Consider the following 19,686-nt stretch of genomic DNA (forward strand, 5'->3'; position numbering starts at 1 on the left):
ATGGCACAGGGAAGTAAGAATTTACATGTCAATTTGTGTGGATGCATGGCATGCATGGAGATCTTGCTTTTTACACCGAATTGCATCTCTAACTCTCGTTAGCACTGGTCCAAAATTTTCCTTTTGTGTCGGCTGCCAGTTTTCCCTGGCTTCTCATTACCATTGAGGGAAAAATTTATAACAAGAACGACAATTATCGACATTGAGCATCATATCAAGAGGTGACACAGCTACCATTTCCACTACACGTGTAAGGTCTAATGGTCGTATTCTTTTCTGTTTTCTTTTTTGTAAAACAAAAACGGTCCAGTGGCAAAGCCCACACTTCCGTTCAGACCACAACTTTTTCACTATAATTTTTAACCGAGCATTCACTTCTCACAGATGTTGGAGCGGCCATGAAAGACATGTGATTCAGATTCCACAATAAACCTAAGGTCTCCATTTTGAGATTAGGTAACTTGGAAAGGTTAGGGACGTAAGTAGCCACAGTGGTTTCCAGTTGAAAGACCTGCAAGAGACCTACTGGGTACACGAGACAGAATTCTCTTTTGCTCATGCTCATTAGCTTGTTTGTATAGTTTAAGCCAGGTTTTCACCAAAGCAAACACTTTTTTTTTTAATAACGTCTATTGACAGTTCAATTCTTGCTCATGTAATTCTGATAAAAGTGGCTAGTAGAGAAAATAAAATAATGGCAGTGTTTGATGTCACAACTACTTCCATCAAGGAAGACTTTTAATCTGTTGAAATGAAATGTGTCTTGCAGTACTACTTTTTATAACAATTCCTGTACGCTATTCCTTATAATAATGTTTGAATGTTGCACATTTGACTATCAGTGAAACAGTTCTTTGTTTATTCCCTGTAGTCGTCACAAAAAATGCAAAGTATCTATTAAATGACAAAAGCAAACATTTTTCTTGCACCAGGCACAGATTAGATTAGATTAGATTAATACTTGTTCCATAGATCATGAATACGACACTTCGTAATGATGTGGAACATGTCAGGTTAATGAAAGATGTCTGTACAAGATATTACATTACACAAAATATTGCATGACACTAATGCTTAAGTTAGTTTTTTTTCCCTCCCTTAATTTATATCTAAAAATTCAGCCAATGAGTAGAAGGAGTTGTTATCTAGAAATTCTTTTAATTTATTTTTAAATGTTGGTTGACTATCTGTCAGGCTTTTGATGCTGTTTGGTAGGTGACCAAAGACTTTCGTGGCAGCATAATTTACCCCCTTCTGTGCCAAAGTCAGATTTAACCCTGAATAGTGAAGATCATCCTTTCTCCTGGTGTTATAGCTATGCACACTGCTATTACTTTTGAACTGGGCTGGATTATTAACAACAAATTTCATAAATGAATATATATAGTGTGAGGATCCCTAGATCCTTAAATAGATGTCTGCAAGATGACCGTGGGTGGGCTCCAGCAATTATTCTGATTACACATTTTTGAGCAATGAATACTTTTTACTCAACGATGAATTACCCCAGAATATGATACCATACGAAAGCAGTGAATGAAAGTAGTTATAATAAGCTAATTTACTGAGATTCTTATCACCAAAATTTGCACTAACCCTAATAGAATACGTAGCCGAACTCAGACGTTTCAGCAGACCATCAATGTGTTGCTTCCAGTTTAACCTCTCATCAATGGACACACCTAAAAATTTTGAAAATTCTACCTTAGCTAGAGACTTCTGTTCAAAGTCTATATTTATTACTGGAGTTGTGCCATTTACTGTACGGAACTGTATATACTGTGTTTTATCAAAATTTAAAAAGAGTCTGTTTGCTGAGAACCACTTAATAATTTTGTGAAAAACATCATTTACAATTACATCACTTATTTCTTGGTTTTTGGATGTTATTACTATACTTGTATCATCAGCAAAAAGAACTAACATTGCATCTTCATCAATATGGAATGGTATCAAGAACAGTAAAGGACCTAAGACCGAACCCTGTGGGATCCCGTGCTTGATAGCCCCCCAGTTTGAGGAATCAGCTGTTGTATTAACATTACATGAACCACTTATTTCAACTTTCTGCATTCTTCCAGTTAAGTATAAATTAAACCATTTGTGCACTGCGCCCCTCAAACCATAATGATTTAGCTTATCTAAAAGAATTCCATGATTTACACAAAGGCCTTTGAGAGATCACAAAAAATACCAATGGGTGATGTCCGCTTATTCAGAGCATTTAATATTTGATCAGTGAAAGCGTATATAGCACACTGGATGCAGGGAAAATTGATGCAGTCAGGCACGTCATAGTAACCACCAGTTTTATGTAGTCAGAACTGGGATGGAGTCAGAAATGGTCCTGGGCATTTTTCTGCATATTGTGCTGCATACCAGGCATATTTGATCAAATTTGTAAAGTGTGGCGAAAACAACTGGTAATGCACAAATGATTGGAGCTTAAGAATACTGTTCTGCTGACAAACTTGAAATGAGTGAGAGGTATCAGAAATTATATTGTCTGATAATTTCCTGAAAAATGCTTTCCATTGTCGAAAAAATTCTTTATCGAGAGGATGACTCACACTGTTTGTTCCAGGTGGGATCCACATTACATCTAAAAACTTTTCGTCGTCCTCCACAAAAAACAGAGGCATTATGTTCAGACCATGAATCCAACAAAAGCAATGAATTAGTTTCTGCATGGTAGGAATACCTTTCGAACAAAATGTTTAAATTATTCTTTCCCATTTTTCCTGATTTTCATATGATGATTGCAAGACTTTTGCAATTAAACAGTCCATTTTTTTTATTTTTGGTTCTAATTTGCCTTGTGGTTCTTGAAGGTAGATATACAGCTGCAGAAACAGTAAACCACTCATGCTTATCACTGGCATTATCGTATATGAAAGTGTCATTGCATTCTTTGTTGGGGCAACTGACTGCATTTTTCCTTCACCCTGAAATGATAAAGTGTGGTGTGCACACAGTTCTTTCATGAAACATGACTAATCAGCGTTACAAACAGTAGTTGCGGGGACATCAAGTTTCGTCCTTATGTCGGCTATGAATTTCTCTATAGCATTGTCTATCATTGGCAGCTGCTCTACACATTTACATGATGTAAACTTGGTAATTTTGTGACTTCCTTTTCTGTACGATTTCTTGAACCTGTGTGGCCAGGTTGACAAAGCCTGGAAATTAGCAATGTTCATGTCAGATGCAATTTGGAGGGCCCAGTCTCATAGAGCACCATCGGTAATGGTGCATAGCCTCTCTCGAGCAGTTCTAAATCTTTTGAAGTGTTTCATTCAGATGGATTTGGGTTTCCAATTGGCGCATATTTCTTACTTCATGTAATTCATTCTTCCACTTGTACAGTTTACGCTCTGACTTTACAAAATGAAAATGCCTTTGTGCATGTGTAACTTCAAGTGTTTTTCTTTCTTTTTTTTTCCTTCGTGTAACCAATATTTCACCGCCTCTTCTTTGCCACTGATGAAAGCTGTTATGGTTCTTCTTCAAAACTGTTACTGGCATAATTGATGTCGTCCGAACCACAATCCATGGAATCGTCACAGTTATTTTCTATTTCTTTTAATGTATCGACAATTTCAAATGACATGTCGATATCGTTTGAATGAATGTCAAGGAAATCAGCTAACAAATGATGCAGAAGTAGTCGATTTCGGTTGGAAATCATATTCTTCATATTTCGTCTTTGCTAAATTGAGTATGTTAATTGGATTCCATATTACTGTGAAACTAGAAGAGAAAAAGGTACTGTTATTGGGCATGTCTTACAAAAGCATAATAAATATTAGTTCAGCTCTACCTGCATTGCCAATACTTACCAATACTGCAAAATGCAGCTGAGAATTTGTAATAGATGTTACTTGAGTGGCCAATTCAAGAGAATGGTTACTGTGTACTGTTGTGTCAGAGAAACTATCAACAAACAGTAACCTGAAACGGCCTTTACAAATTATGATCGGGTTGTGTTGTGTTTCCTGTTTACAAATGTACTGCTGACCTCGGCTGTGTGTATGCCTAGTTGTGCATGCACAGTTGCTGCAGCACCACTAGGGATGTACATTTCCACCGCAGCCTGGTGATCTATGAATTTGGCAATTTTAAGTTTGCCTTTTCTTTAAAAAAAAAAAAAAAGAAATACTTGCAGTGCCTCTTAGCAGCTAAAATTTTGACAGTGCATTTCTTTTGTTTTCTTCATGTGTAAAAAATTTCTGGGTAGGTTTCAACATGTCTTATTGGATGATTCCCTTTTCAGAAGAAAGGAGTATGTAAGTGAAACTAATAGAACAATAAAAGAATACATTAAAGAGCATGAATACCACACATGTCTGGCACTAATTGTGACATCTGCTGTGGTGAAACACCAGGAAGACTGTGCATAGGGCATATATTTTAACAACATGAAGAATGCTAGCCAAAAAATGTAATATTTGCAGAAGGAAGTGCAAAAAGCAGCTAATACTGCTTTGAGTGTGTGTAATTTAAAGAGAGTTGATGGCTGAATGCTTCTGGGTTCTTGGGTTGCACCATCAAGAAAGTAACTACACAGATATGGGGCATGAGGAATATAAACAACTATTAGGAAGCCACAGCAGCACAACGCAAGTTATGTTTTGTGAACATTCTCCATCTTTTCCACTACCAGCTATCAGTATCTAGCCAATAATAATTACCCACTTAAATGAGCCTGTAGCAACTTAGCGAATAACTCCACTTCTTTGGAAAAGCATGAGAAAACCATTTCATTAATGAATCCACCACTGGTTTATACTGTGTTCAGTCACCCAGGGATGTTAGAAGACTCTTAGCAAAAACCCAGCAGAGGGATCAGAACTCTGATTTTTCAAGAAGTTGCAGAGCAGTTTTCCCCGCAGTGAACGAACAAAAGAACCAATTGCCACATCTATCTCATTTTGTCATATAGCAGTGCTGTGCTTGTGTCAGCAGTATGTTTTCAAGGTTTATATAGTTTTTTCTTTTCAGTTCCCCGTAACAATTACCAAGAGTCCTGGGCTTGGATTCAGTATAATGGGTGGTGTGAAACGAGCAGATAGGCATGATAATGTAAGTACCTTTTCTTCTCACCATATATTTTATGACAAAATGAAAGTGATCAACCTTGTAACAATCTTAAGTCCTGAAAAGTGTTCATTTCTGTGTAGTTTTTTGTTTTTGAAATGCCTAACTACAAACTCTTCATGAAGGAGAAAAAAAATTACTGACTAAACCTTTTACATGAACAGACAAGCTTTTTCTCATACTCAGAGAAGATTGTTACCCACCTTAAAGATGATTTATTAGAATAGTATTGTATTTGCCTGAAATTCATTTTATTGTGGAATTATCCGTTACTTCTAAACCAGTTATGTCCCATGAATGTTCACAAACAGTGGAAGGAGTAAAGGTAACCACTTTTCATGTACTTTAAGTGTTGAGTGAGACAGGCACACCACTGTGTGATAACTTCTGTCTTGATTATGGGCATATCTGTGACTCAACACATCAGCTATATGGGGTTTCAGTACCAAACAGAGGAGGATTTTTATTTTCCTGGTCTAATTTTACCATCAAAATGTGACCCTTCTGAAGTGCATTTTCCTTTTAAATTAAATTTGTTTTAAAATATTCTGCTGTGCTGGTTTCAATTTTTGGTTTAACCGACAACATTGCAAAGGTTTTCTACAAAGAAAATATGCCTAAAATTCAAGAAGATCCGTGTATCAATGTAATGTGTTTTCCAGGAATTTAAATTACATATCATGAAGTGGTTCAATATTGAAATGTTTCAAGTCAGTTTACTTTCATCATACATCACATAATCAACAAAAAATTTCACCAGAATCTGAAATGTTAATGTTTTAACTTATGGGACCCATTTGCAGACTAGATAAATATTGAAAAACGGTGAGCTACAATATAAAAGATAGTCTTATAATTTTAACTCTGCGAGAACAAGTGTGGGTGTGCTATGAATGAAATAGTTCAGACACTCAAAATTAATCCTGTTATGATCATTGCAGTGTGGCATTTTCCTGCACAAAGCTCACTATTATTTGTCTCACATGAAGCAGACTACTAATGATGTCCTTGTGTGATCCAGCGGAGATACAAATACATACTCTGGTCAATGTTGCCGGAAGTGGCAGTTGTGTGTGTGTGTGTGTGTGTGTGTGTGTGTGTGTGTGTGTGTGTGTGGTTTTTTTTGTGATAAAGGCTGTGGCCAAAAGCTAATGTGTAAGTGTCCTTTAATTGTGCCTATCTGCAACTAAACATTTAATCTTTACAGGAAGTAGCAATCTATCTTTTTCTGACATTGTTAATACTTATTTAAAGGCTTTCAGTGACATAAGCTGCATTTGGGCATTGATTTGTAGGCAGTATTGAAAATGTGCTTTGAGAATTACCTTCCTTCAGTAAACTACAAAATGTTTGTCTTAAAACAGTTATTCTTACCAAGTCCTGAATGTTACCCTTGCAAGAAATTCTGGATTGCATTTCTCAATGTAACACTGCATAAAAGACCGAATATAGTGCAGGGTTTAATTTTTCTCTGGGACTTGACATGAAAAGTTGGTGATGCAAGAGTTGTACTTCATATGTCGTGTAGGTCGAGGGCACCGTACAACAAGGTTGACAGCAGAGTATTCATACTTGATTTTGGGAGGGATCCACTTCTGAGAAAGTTACAATCATGGTCTACCATTGTAATGTGAATCTTTTTTCTCATCCCTGGTGTGATGCTTTAAATGCCAATTCTTTGAGAATGTGTTTTCCAATTGTACAAACAATCCAGATTGTGGAGACTGGTTGGTCACTTCATGAAAACTCATCTGTGTCAATTGCGGAGACAGTTGCTGTACCTCACACTTGAAAGAACTTAAAAGACAGAAACTTGATGTCTCCAATTGTATCTCATATTTTGAAGTGCTGAAAAATTATGATGACCCTGTCCCAGTGGAATCATATTTTTTGCTCCTACATCAGTACCTGAACACTTACTCCCTCTATGTTAGATTCAGGTAGTTTAACAAGTTAATTAGCCCATGGGTAAGATGGAGGGGGATGGTTTCTGTTCTGGTAGCATCATCTTTGGGGACCTCAATTGACCCATCTGGTCAGAGAAGCAGCATCTCCTCCAGTGAAAGAACTCCCAGAAAATCTAGACCAGCAACTCTAGAACAGCCAGCAGTTAAAGAAACTGTGGACTACAGGTCTCAAGGCTTTCCACTCCTCTTCAGTTCCTACTGTCACAGTGGATAAGCCCTTGCAAGAGTCCCAGCCATCTAAAGTAGTTAACAGAGGAAAGTAATCTTGGGAGAAACCTACTCTGGTGAGCCTAGAGATCCAAAACACTTTGTGTCAGTGATCACTTCCTTGTGACCAGTTGCTTCTCTGAAGAGGCCAACTGGCAGTTGTGTGCCTCCAATGTCCCCTTCATACCCTTTCCATTGGACTTTATTGATGAGATTGTTGGAGATGTCTGCACCACCATTGCCTACACTGATGGAACTGCTACTCCCCTTTGTATAAGCCCCTCCACCAGCAGCTGGTACCATGCTGGCCCGAAGACATTGCAACAGCTGTTCAGGCCCATCTCAAGTGACATCCTTTGCAGACCACTGTCATCACTTTTGAGCAGCTCCATGCAAGGGTTCACTATCTAATTAACTCAGTAAGAATGAGTACTGGGAGCTCTACATCTCCTCCTAAGGAAGGTATGCCTCTTTATTCCAGGTGTGAATCAAGCTCCGTAGTGTACTGGCCAAAGATTGACAACTATTCTGGATCTCTACCTTCATGATGGTATTTCTACTAGTGCTTTGGTTCTTCCTGAACACCTCACAACCCATGTTGCGACGGTTCCTAAATCTTCTTCTCGCCCAGCTACCTTTCAGACACACAAAAGACAAGTTGAAGACGCCCTCCTATCCTTAACATCCCTCAGTTCATAATCATATGATCCAATACCTAAATGCAACTCTCACAGATTACATCTACTTAGGGTCTTCAGTTGTAATTGGCTAGCAGGTGTTTTGCAATGGGGAGAGAATGTCATCATCTCAGTCCTTAAAACCAGGTAAAAACTCAAAACATTATTGACAGCTACTGGCCAATTAATCAACCAATGTGGTTTGGGAACAGCTCCAAAAGATGGCAGTTTGACGAGTATGCTGGGTTCTCGAATTACGGTGCCTTTTGTTCCCCTATCAGTGTAGTTTCTGGGAGAGACAATCCACAACCATCTGGTTAGATTGGAAACAGTATCCCAGTAGCCTTCCACTCACCTTACTTCACTGTTATCACTTGTGCTGGCATTCATTACATTTTTAGCCTTATTTCTCATCTCTAACATCAATACTACTAGCTGTTCCTAAATTTTACCACTCTAACATGCTAGTCTATGTGATTGCCGATCACGAAAATCTTTACCATAGAAAATGTTATGCAAAAGAGTTAAGTGAGATATTCTGCATGTAATTGACTACTCCTGTTACTATTATTTTTTATTATAGAGTAATATATCAATATTTGAATTTCTTGTTATAAATTTGGATATTTTTGTTCATAGGGAATTTACATAACGAAAGTTAATCCAGATGGTCCAGCAAGTGGCTTATTGTTCCCAGAAGACAAAATTTTAGAAGTGGACGGGATTGATTTTACAAAACTAGAGCATGATGATGCAGTAAGGATTCTAAAGCAAACTGGAAACATAGTAAACATGATGGTGTCAAGACAACAGCCATAGTTTTGCTGTCAAGTTTTCAATGCAGCTTCATATTACATGCGTAAGTTTTTTTTCTTTTTCATTTCTTACCTTACATATATAGTGTTTCTTGTGCAAACCTGATGAGAGAAGATTCCTTGATGCATATAAATTGGGAGAGTGTCCAAAGTAGCTTTTGAGGGAACACTGCTCCCCAAAAAGGTCACAACGTGAAATTTATTATTCAGTAATAAATTAAAACCATTTCCTACAAAGTAACAAAGTAACAAAAGTTGACATATAGGCAAATATTCTTTAGATATCTTACTCATCTCAAAGCATTGTGTGGTGAACAGAGTTACACTCATTGAAAATTGTAAACGTGAACCAAAAGCAAGTTCATATTACTTATAAGATCATGGACGTGAGTGAAAGTCATAGTAGAGGTGTAGGACAATAATGACAATGGCTGTAAAATAGTTTTTTGGTCTTAAATAATAGTCTCAAGGTGTTTCTGGACCCATTTATTATTCATTACGTGTTTTGGGCACTGTCCATCTTCAAATCCCCTGGTGACAAATTAACATTTTTATAACTACTTGTAGCCAAGGAATGGGGCTGGCAGATAGTCCCACATAAGAGAGCTTGAGAAACAAATTTAAGAAACATACAGGGTTTTATCCCACACAAGAGAGGTTATTGATGCTGAATGGCGAAAGTGCTGTGGTGCTGCCATATGTGGCCAGCACATAACTACAAGTGGTAATTTCAGTACATAATACAATATTTAGTGTAAAATGGATGCATATAGTTTATTACATTATAAGTAAGAATTAATACCAAAATGAGGCAAAGACAAGTTTGAAATGTGTACAATCTTTTGCAGTGAAGATATTTTTAGTTGAAGGCATACAAGAGGAAGAGGAACAAAACTAGAAGCCTGTGTCAAGAGGCAGAAGTTGACAAACAAACCATAAAATATACAGAAGAACAAAACTGAATGCAATCAAATATGGAAATGTAGATTTTTGTTCATATTTTTACCTTCTATTTGTTCATAAAGAACTCATCAAAAATTCTAAGGAACCATTGTGTGCTGCTGTAACAAAAAAGTGGATCACTACAGATCCTCAAAGAGATTGAAATATACACTGAATGCCATTCAACCCCAAATCTGATAATGAACAGAATGAGATTTTCGCTCTGCAGCGGAGTGTGTGCTGATAAGAAACTTCCTGGAAGATTAAAACTGTGTGCCGGAACGAGACTCGAACCTGCAGGAGAGCTTCTGTATAAGTTTGGAAGGCAGGAGACGAGGTACTGGCAGAAGTAAAGCTGTGAGGTCGGGGCGTGAGTTGTACTTGGGTAGCTCAGTTGGTAGAACACTTCCCCCGTGAAAGGCAAAGGTCCCGAGTTCGACTCTCGGTCCGGCACACAGTTTTAATCTGCCAGGAAGTTTCAATTAATGAACATATCACCAGCAGCAGTCAGTGGTTCCTTAGCATTTCTGAACAAATACAGGGCAAAAATGCGAACAAAAAATTGAATTTCCATACTTCATTGGGTTAGGTTGTGTTTTCCTGTATATTTTATGGTTTATTTATCACCTTTGACCTCTTGGCACAGGCTCTTAGTTATCTGTTTTTGTGTTTGCTACAAAAAATATCTTTATTGCAAAACCCTGTATACATATTTCAAACATTTCTTCGTCTCATGTTGGCATTAATTTTTATTTATAATGTGAGAAAAAATCTGTTTACATTTTATGTCAAATGTTGTAATATGTATTGAAATTACCACCTCTAATTACATGCCAGCCATATATGGAAGCACCACAGCCATTTGGCATCAACAAGCTGAAGCGCTCTTGTGTGGGACTATCTGCCAGCCATACTACTAAGCACACATGTTAGGTCAAAGTTATTTGCTGTGTTGACTAGTGAACTTTGTTTCTTTCGATGTTCATTAGGAGTCTTAGTAATGTTTATATTCATTCTGTACTAAATGGTGTGTCTCATTTTAAATGTCTTTGATGTTCAATTATGTTTAAGTATAGGTCCTCTTTAAGACACCTGTGTAATCTTGCAAGATTGGAAAAAAAAAAACTGTTACGAATTTGTCACTAGGTCATCTGAAGATGAATAATAAGTGGGTCCAGAAACATCCTGTGACTTATTTTATGACCAACCAGCTAGTTTAAAGCCACTTTAATCATTGTGACTTGTAAGAGCTAATCCTCGTTATTAATGCAGAAGTCACATTTTTATGTGCAAATAGGTTGTGCGTATTGTAGCTTACAAAGTTGACAGTTCTTCAGTAGGTGTATCATAGGCCAGAGCTATGTAACTGGCCATCTATTGTAATGCCTTGATATGCTAAAAAGTTCTCAAATTGATGTTTACTGGAGACTTGTGCATTCACTGCAGTTTGTAGTCATTTGTGTGAAAAAATGTACTGTACATGCAAGTTGCCTTGATGTTGGCTGTTCGTGTTTACAATAGATTCCATACTTTCATGTTCTCGAGTAGTTATCCCATCAGTGATGTTAAAAGTTGCCAAGTTCTTGCCCTCTTACTTCTGGGTAAGATGTAGCTGAATACTTTTTAGATCACTTGTGACCAGCTTAACATCTTCACAGATTTCAGATGTTACATTGTCTGTTTTCATCTAAAAATTACTGTATACATGTAAAAATCAATAAAGTACGTAATACTCATAGACATGATGAGTGGTTACTACCTGAAGATGGGTTTCAGGAGAGTTTGGGATCAGGCCTTGTTCAGAGGCAGGCAGCCAGCCACAAAGAGCTCTATTGTGATGATAGTTTTGATTGGAAGTGATACCATTTCAATCAGAAACAGCCCTTAAGCATACTACCTGAACTATGAAGAACTGAGTATGAGTAGCCCAGATACTGAACTTGCGTGTTTCATTTTCCACTTTTTTGTTTGCCCATAAAGCAGTGAAATGCTTGAGCAGCAAACAACAACAATAACTACTACTACTACTACTACTACTACTACTACTACTACTATAAAGTACTGATTCTGTTTGTGCAGATTGTGGAGTTATCAATCCTAATAGCAGTTTAGAGTTGCGTTCGCCATAGGCTACAACCTAATGACTGCAGCACCTGGCAAGTAGTACACTGCTTCCCGCTTCCCCCCCCCCCAAGACTTGACATAATCATAACTGAAGGAAGTGCAGTCAAGTATATGGCCATATATACTTCACAGTCTCATACTAAAAAACATCTTCCACCAATGGAAAAATTCCAGCCTAACATAAAATTGAGTTTGCAAGCCACAGTAGCTCCACAGTAATGTTGTGCGAACATAACAAATCCAAATATCATTACTGGCATTTTAGTGTCTGTCTATGTGCAGTGCCAGTGCTTATGCAGTATACGTTTTTTCCTTTCGTTGAATAGTTAGTATAATCACAGCCGAAAAGACACCAGGCATTGTCGTTGCCATCATCAACATCAAGCTTCCATTGTGTGTAGTTCCTAGTCTAAATTTGTATGAATTCCCTGTGTTTGCATCACTACATTCATCCAATATGATCTCTTATTACAACAGCGTGACAGTCTTCATTTAGATTGTCTGATGTCATTGCACCTTCCTACATGCTCAGTCACATCGCTATCCCATTATGGTCTAGCAACAAATATGGTGTGCTGCCCCAGTGCCACTTACTTTGAGACTGACAATGACTGGCAGCTCCAGTGTGAAATAGATAGTAGATTTAGAAGGAAGAACATTGTGTACTGTCTATGGTTGCTAGGGGATTTCACATAAAAATGGAAGTGACTCTGCCAGCAGCTATTAAATGCAGTATTTATAACTAGGATCAAATTGTAACTCTCATCTGCACAACTGACACATGTCACTTGGTTTCAGATTCCACCTACAGTTCCTGTGGACTGATGACTAAATTAGTCTCCAACAACTGTCTTTGAATGTGGGGTGGAAGCACCACTCACTGTTTGCACCATTAGCCTCAATCATAGACATGAACTGTAAGCTTAGGCAATTCTGCATTACAGATCTCTTCATCTACATTGTTGAGTGGAGAGTTTTAGATAACTCCACCCCTGAACAGATCAGACATGCATTGTACAGAGAAAATAATTAATTTGGGGTGCTCACAAGAGAATATTTTCAGGTTACAGTAACCTATCCATATTCTTGACAGCTAATTCCACACAATGATGGTAGAAAGAAGTAGATTAGCTACATTAATTACAGAGACATTCACTCTTGCAAATCAGGAAAAGAACATTTTTGTAAAATGCAGGAGCAACCATGGTGAAGACCAAAATGATTCACTTATTAACAATAATAACAGCGGGATATTAAATTCCAAGCCATGTAGAACTCAATAATATTTTTTAAACTATTACATGTTCTGAATGAGAAATAATCAGTCGAAGGAAAAGATCCAAACGTAGGTTGAATGTGATGATTGGACACTTTTATGGATCACTTGTCTCAGGAGCTGCAGTGAAATAAAGTTTCAGAGAAAACCTCACATAAAATTTCTGATGAGACTACAGTAAAAATGGGATATTTCAACTGTTGACTGTGAGGCTTTTGAAATATTTTACACCTATTTCTGAATATCATCTTGAGCAGTTAATTAGAGAAACTAGTCATGACAGGGAATGTCTTTAATCTTCTAGTGACAAAGAGGCCTAAAACATTTGATTCAGTTAACGTAGAGAAGGGAATCACAGACTTATTGTTACACTGTTAGTATCAATAATTACAGGTGTTACTAAGCAATTCCTTTCCTTTAATGTATGCATACCTAGCATTTCTTACTACTGCTGTGAGGGTCATTCAGTAAGCAATGCCCCACATTTTCTTCTCTCCTCAGAACACATTTATTGTTGAGAATCAGAATTTGGTGACAATATACATCAACATGTCTTGTCCATGTCCTATTTTTCTACAGAGTCTCCATCACATTCTATGGCCGTATGCCAATGTTGTGGAAGACCATGTATTCGCTGCTGTGAGAAGCTCTTGTCCTGTACGCATAGCCATGTTTTCACTGCATGACTGACACTCATGTCATCTTCAAAGTGTGTTCCCTGTAGAGAATCTTTAAACTGCCCAAAGAAGTGGAAGTCAAAGGGTGCCAGGTCTGGATTGTAGGGTGGATGAGGCGGTGATGTCCAATCCAATTTGGCCATGTTTTCCCGGGTTCATTATCGTGTTGGAGCAAGATTTCTGCTGGATTCTTGTCCAATCAAACACATTGTAAATGTGTTCTCGAGTTCATTCAGAGCCTCCATGTACGCCGCTGAATTGATGGTTGACCCTCTTGGCGTCACCACCATGAGAATGACGCCATCACAATCCCAGAAGACTGTCACCATGACTTTTCCCGCAGAAGGGGTTGTCTTGAATTTCTTCTTTTGTGGTGAATGTGGATGATGCCACTCCATGGACTGCCTCTTTGTTTCCGGCGCGAAATGGTGCATCGAGCTTTTGTCCCCTGTAATGATCCGTGACAGAAAGGCCTCTCTCTTGGCTCAAAATGCTCCAACAACTCGAATGAAATGGCCTTTCTTTGAATCTTGTAATTCGCTGTGAGCATTCATGGAACCCATCATGAGCCCCTCTGAATATCCAAGAGTCTCGATCATTGCAGATACACTTACAATGCTGACCAACAACTGTAGAGCCAATTGCCGTCTTGTGATGTGCTGGTCAGTACAAATGATGCCATCTGCACGATTCAGCATGTCTGGAACAGTGGCTGTGACAGGACATCCTGAGTGTGACTGATCATGGAGCTCTGTTTCTGCATTTCCTGAGGCTGTAAGTTACCTTACCCATTCCCCAACTGTACTCATGTCAACTGCAGCATCGCCATACACTGCACACAAACATTTATGGATGTTCACCTCAATTTCTTTTTCTGCACACAAGAATTCAATAACAGCACGTCTTGTTTAGCCAAAGTTTAAAAATGGCTCTGAAATTTCCAGGATTCATGGAATATTCCATCCCATCACAACCTCTGAAAGCTAGCTCCTGCTCACACAAAAAACTTGTGATATCAATTAAAATTTTCGTGATGTCTCTTAGCATTCACTTCAGTTTGTGCTGTTCATTAAGTGACTCTGAAATACTAAATACTTGTTTGGTAGTTCATTACATGAAATAAAACTACTTAGATGATCTTTAGACGAAGCATGCCATGCCATGCCTTTAGACTGATTCTTCAGATTGTCAAAAGAATCAGTGGGTCATACAATTTTCTTGTCCTTAAGAGCAAACGTGGCCAGCAGAATAATTTCCCTTTTGTGAGCTAGGACGTAACTTTTATGATGCTCATACCATAAACTTTGGAAAGCACTCATTTTGAACTTTTTTTCTGAAGAAGATTTAGTGCCAGCATTTGATGTCCTCTCTTCAAAATTTCATGTCATTTAGTTTCACACCACCTTGAAAACGACATCTACTGCTGTCCTGAAAAATAGATGTATTGATATCATACTCATGATGCACATCTTAGCTGAGAAGCAACACCTAATCATTCAGAATGTTTCTGTTTCATGTTAGTGGTTACCTCAGGGAGTGATAAGAAAAACACCTCCATGATAAGAAAAACACCTCCAAAACATCACAGACCCACTTCTGGCTTGACCCTGACCTTGCACAGACTCAGGATTAAATGCTTCATTTGGCCTTTGGTGCACTAGACGATGTGCGTCATTTGAATATAGGCAAAAACATGATTCTTCAGACCACATTATGGTCCACCAGTCAGCTACTGACCACTGGCAACATTAAATATGCACATCTTTATGTGCCCATGTTAGCAGTGACCTCTTGCAAGCTAACCAACTTCAAATTTTCATTGCATGTCCAGTTCCTGTCACAATGTTCTCCCACTAACAGATGCGGATGGACTTACTTTCACTGACTGCAACAATCCCTGCCGTGTTTGGCATTAGTTTTGATTCTCAAGCTGTGAAACACATCACTGGACCAACTCAGTCAGGGTCTTTTTCAACCAGAATTCTGATGACATGTTTTGCTGCCACATGTGTTGCACAAATGCGTGTAGACATGTTGAACATTCCACCTTGAAGCATCAACAAATACAGCAACTGCCCAGATTGTATAGTCATAAACACAATTGCCTCTTTTTCCCACTGTATCACATCCTTAAATTTACCCATGTTCATGTACAATGACCACTTGAAACATAAATGTCTCTCTGATTGATACTTCCAAATGCTCATGTAGAATCAGTGCATACACAGTTGAGCATGTGACTGTCACTGCACCATCTGCAAAGGCTTAAGAATTCATCTGTGCATGTGCACTGGAGTGCTTGATTTTTTGTCCAGCTATCTTACGAAGACAGCATCATTCAGGTACAGACAACACATAAGTGACTTATCAAACTGACCGGTTAGTAAGCGCAATACCATCCATTTTAAATGCCAAGTTGTTCATCTCAGGGCACATACCAAGAAGAGACCTCAGATAAAATGCCTGCTGCAGCCATTTGAAGATGTTCAGAACTTTCATCTTTTAAAAATAACTTACATGTGGCTGGTTGCTGTTGACAGTTACTTAATATGTTTGAATTTGTCAATATAGCTTTAGCATTTTTGTACATTGCACAGAACTATAATGGAACATCCTGAAGGAATGGCCACATATCAGTGAAGTTTCATTGACATGCCCTAATGGTTGTGTATGATAATTTTCATGAGATCAGATCAGACATCTGTGGATGTATAGCCTTTAACACTTATTTCATTATCTTGTATAGTGCCCTCTAACTACAATAGTGTCCCACAATCATGCAGAGAAAACAGTCTTAGAGGTGTTGGATGTGATCTCTCCAAATAGTGTCCATTCTACCTCCCCCTTTAGTACCAATTGGTCAAGGAATTTTGCACTAATGTAGACAGGAACAGACATGGTCCAATCCTGCTAAATGGGTGAGTGGTCCAATAATTGTGCTGGTTAGGGGAGTTGAAGTATATCTTACAGGGTGCATGGAAATATTGTCCAGAGGGAAGAGCACAATAACAGAAGGGCCTCCCAAGGATGTACGCTACACTTATCTGCACGCCTTTCAAGCACCAGAATCTTAGTAGGCTGTATTTCCACACCCATGATGCCCTGTGTAGGTAACACACATTGCAGCAGCTCTCCTGGTTGATGCTGCGAAAGTAGAGCTGGAAATAATTAAACAGATTTAACAGAAGTAAGAAGTTTTATACACAAGTTGTAGACAAACTGGGTAATAATATTAAAACTCAGTTGCAAAAGAATCAGAACAACACTATTATGATAAAATTGCATTACAGAAGCAGGAATAGAAGAAGAAGAAGAAGAAGAAGAAGAAGAATAAAGCATACTGGTAGCCAGTGTGGGACCTATTGACTACACAAAGAGTAGGTAATTAGTAGGAGAAAACTTGGTATAAAAAAAACAATTTTAAAAGAAATGAGAGGGTCACATTCTCTTGCTGTCATTAACATCCGATCCTGTAAGTGCACTATTGGTTTTCAATAAATGCAGTTCAGAGACACAGTGTGGACAAGGGAATGTGTATAGGAATTTTCTTTTATTCCATGTAGCAGCAATTAGAGTCTCTGATTGAGCCTGTGGGTGTGGGCGTGGGGGTGGAGATGCACAGTTCACACAGTACACCATATTCTCAAACTCTATCAATATGTTAAATAGCTGTGAAGTGCATAGAATTACTGAGCTGCAAATTCACCTAATTCCGTATATGGCTGTGATCACTGATATACATAGAAAAATTGAATGACCATTACAACAAGGCTACATTACATGTATTTGATTGGCAATTAAATCATACACCTGACAGTCACTCAGTATATTTAATCCCATTTAAGCTACTCACCATGTGAGTTACTTTTAACATTTTCTGTTTGTGTAATTTTCATCTATTCTGTATTCATTGGTGGTTATTGGAAAAAATGCGTAGTCACCCCATGGTTTGTAGTCAACTTTAAAATGTACAATGCATGCATGCGCCACCCCCCACCCCACACGTACGCACTTGGAAACTAATGACTGGTGCATGAAATGAAAGAGAGCTGTTGTACACATTCTCCAAATTTGGACTATTGCTTCTTGGAACTGCATTTTATCACAACCATTAGTGTAACTGGCTGGGTAAAGCAGTTCAAAAGACAAGAGCATACAACCTCCTGTGGGACATTGCATAGTAAAGCACTACATGTTTAAACAAGCTTTCGGATTTAGGATAGCTTTAGTTTCTAACCACATTACCCAAGTTTCAGTTCATTTCATGTGGATGATTGTATTCTTATCAGTCTTGGCAGTGTTGTACACTGTAAAAGTTCACAACTCCTTAAAAGTAACGATGAAATAATTGTCCTGTATAATTTTTTGTTGCACGATCCAAGTATTTGTGTTTGCCAATTTTGATTTGTTCCTTTTCATTTTTTGCAGTGTGAAGTACAATGTTTCATTTGTTGATGTTATATAGAATAACTATTCTGGCTTCAGTTGAAGAGTACTGAAGAATCTGTTTGGTGTCGTCTATCAGCAAACCTGCCAGTGATATTAATTTGACATCATCGCATGAAGAATTTTACTGCAGCTATCTGTCAAGTGCTGCGATTATGGAACTCCAGTGCCACAAATTTGTGCTATTCAGTTGTTCCTATGTCCATTGAATCTGTTATTGCATCGATAATTTTATGAATCTCACAGATACTCATACTTTCTGGTTGTGATACAGATCTTGATATATTACTGTTAAACTGTAAAGAAGTCAAAATATTTATTTTTAATTCAAGTGTCCTGTAATAACAAATAATACTCTACACAGCTGTTGTTCGTCCTTGAATGTTCTAATAAATATATGATTGTTATAGTTATACTTTGTCATGTGACAAAAAAAGGTGTCAAATGTCTGTGTGCTTTGTGTGTGTTTGTGGGGGGGGGGGGGGGGGGGGGGGGGGGGGGAGGAGGGAGGGAGGGAGAGAGAGGAGAGAGAGAGAGAGAGAGAGAGAGAGAGAGAGAGAGAGAGAGAGATCTAGATTGAAAATAATATAATCGTGTTATTTCTGACCTTTGAGTTAAAGGCCAGCTGATATCACGCCTTTATTTTTTACATTAATCTGTATATTCGTATAATTTGTGTCTGCTACTTTATGGTCTATTTTGAATGTTTTAAGCAGATTGGTGCAGCTGAGGTTCAGAGAACATGAGAATGGATACGTATTTAAATGTGTGTATGTGGGTGTATGCTATTTAATTATTTAAATAGAAATCTAATGTGTTCATTTCTGTGCTGTTGCATTTAAAAGCCAGTTGATATTATTTAATTTTATATGCTATTTGAAGACTTTATCATGTGTTTTTCAGTTTAAAAAAAAGTGATGTGATCAACATATTTTTATAATGTTGCATTTAAAAATCAGTTTTACAACTGTTATTTTCATGTGTCAATGTCTATGCATTATTTGGAACTTCAGAACTAATTGTGTCTTCGTTACATAAAATGAAATATAATGTGTTTGTTACATTTTTATAAAATTATAATTAGTCTGATAATGTTTGAATATCCTCTTGTTTGTTTTTTGTCAAACATATTAATTTTTTACCAATAAATTTTGTTTGCCTGTGTGGCAGGTGTTTTCTTCACTTGAGATTGATTTTTATGAGTAGTGAATGCACAGAGTGAAAATACTTTGTGAAAAAAAGCTGTTCTTTTTTTGTACATACATTATGGAACACACATTAATTACCAAAAAACTTTCCTGTACAAAAAGCAGTAGGGTATGGGAATAGCAATTATTCCAAATGTGTTGTAGTGGAATGAGACATTATGGGATAATTGGAACCATAACCAGCATCCAGTGGTTAGAGAAATTGGAGAGACAATTACTAATCTAATTTTGTGCCGTGTAAACAGAATTA

General features: G+C 37.7%; 1 protein-coding gene across 3 annotated transcripts in view; it reads left to right on the top strand.

The window, feature by feature from the left end:
- LOC126298742 (protein lap1-like) overlaps nucleotides 1-19,415 on the top strand; it is a 176,419-nt gene extending 157,004 nt beyond the window's left edge. For 2 of the 3 annotated variants that reach the window (XM_049990186.1, XM_049990185.1), the window contains 3 exons: nucleotides 5,002-5,082; nucleotides 8,588-8,807; nucleotides 18,211-19,415. In XM_049990186.1, coding sequence (XP_049846143.1) covers nucleotides 5,002-5,082; nucleotides 8,588-8,767 — 261 coding nt within the window. In that variant the 3' untranslated portion in view covers nucleotides 8,768-8,807; nucleotides 18,211-19,415. The remainder of the gene's footprint in view (nucleotides 1-5,001; nucleotides 5,083-8,587; nucleotides 8,808-18,210) is intronic. The other variant, XM_049990187.1, reaches the window with a different exon arrangement.
- The last annotated feature ends 271 nt before the right edge of the window (nucleotides 19,416-19,686 follow it).

This window comes from Schistocerca gregaria, chromosome X (genome assembly GCF_023897955.1).
Source record: "Schistocerca gregaria isolate iqSchGreg1 chromosome X, iqSchGreg1.2, whole genome shotgun sequence".
NCBI lineage: Eukaryota > Metazoa > Arthropoda > Insecta > Orthoptera > Acrididae > Schistocerca > Schistocerca gregaria.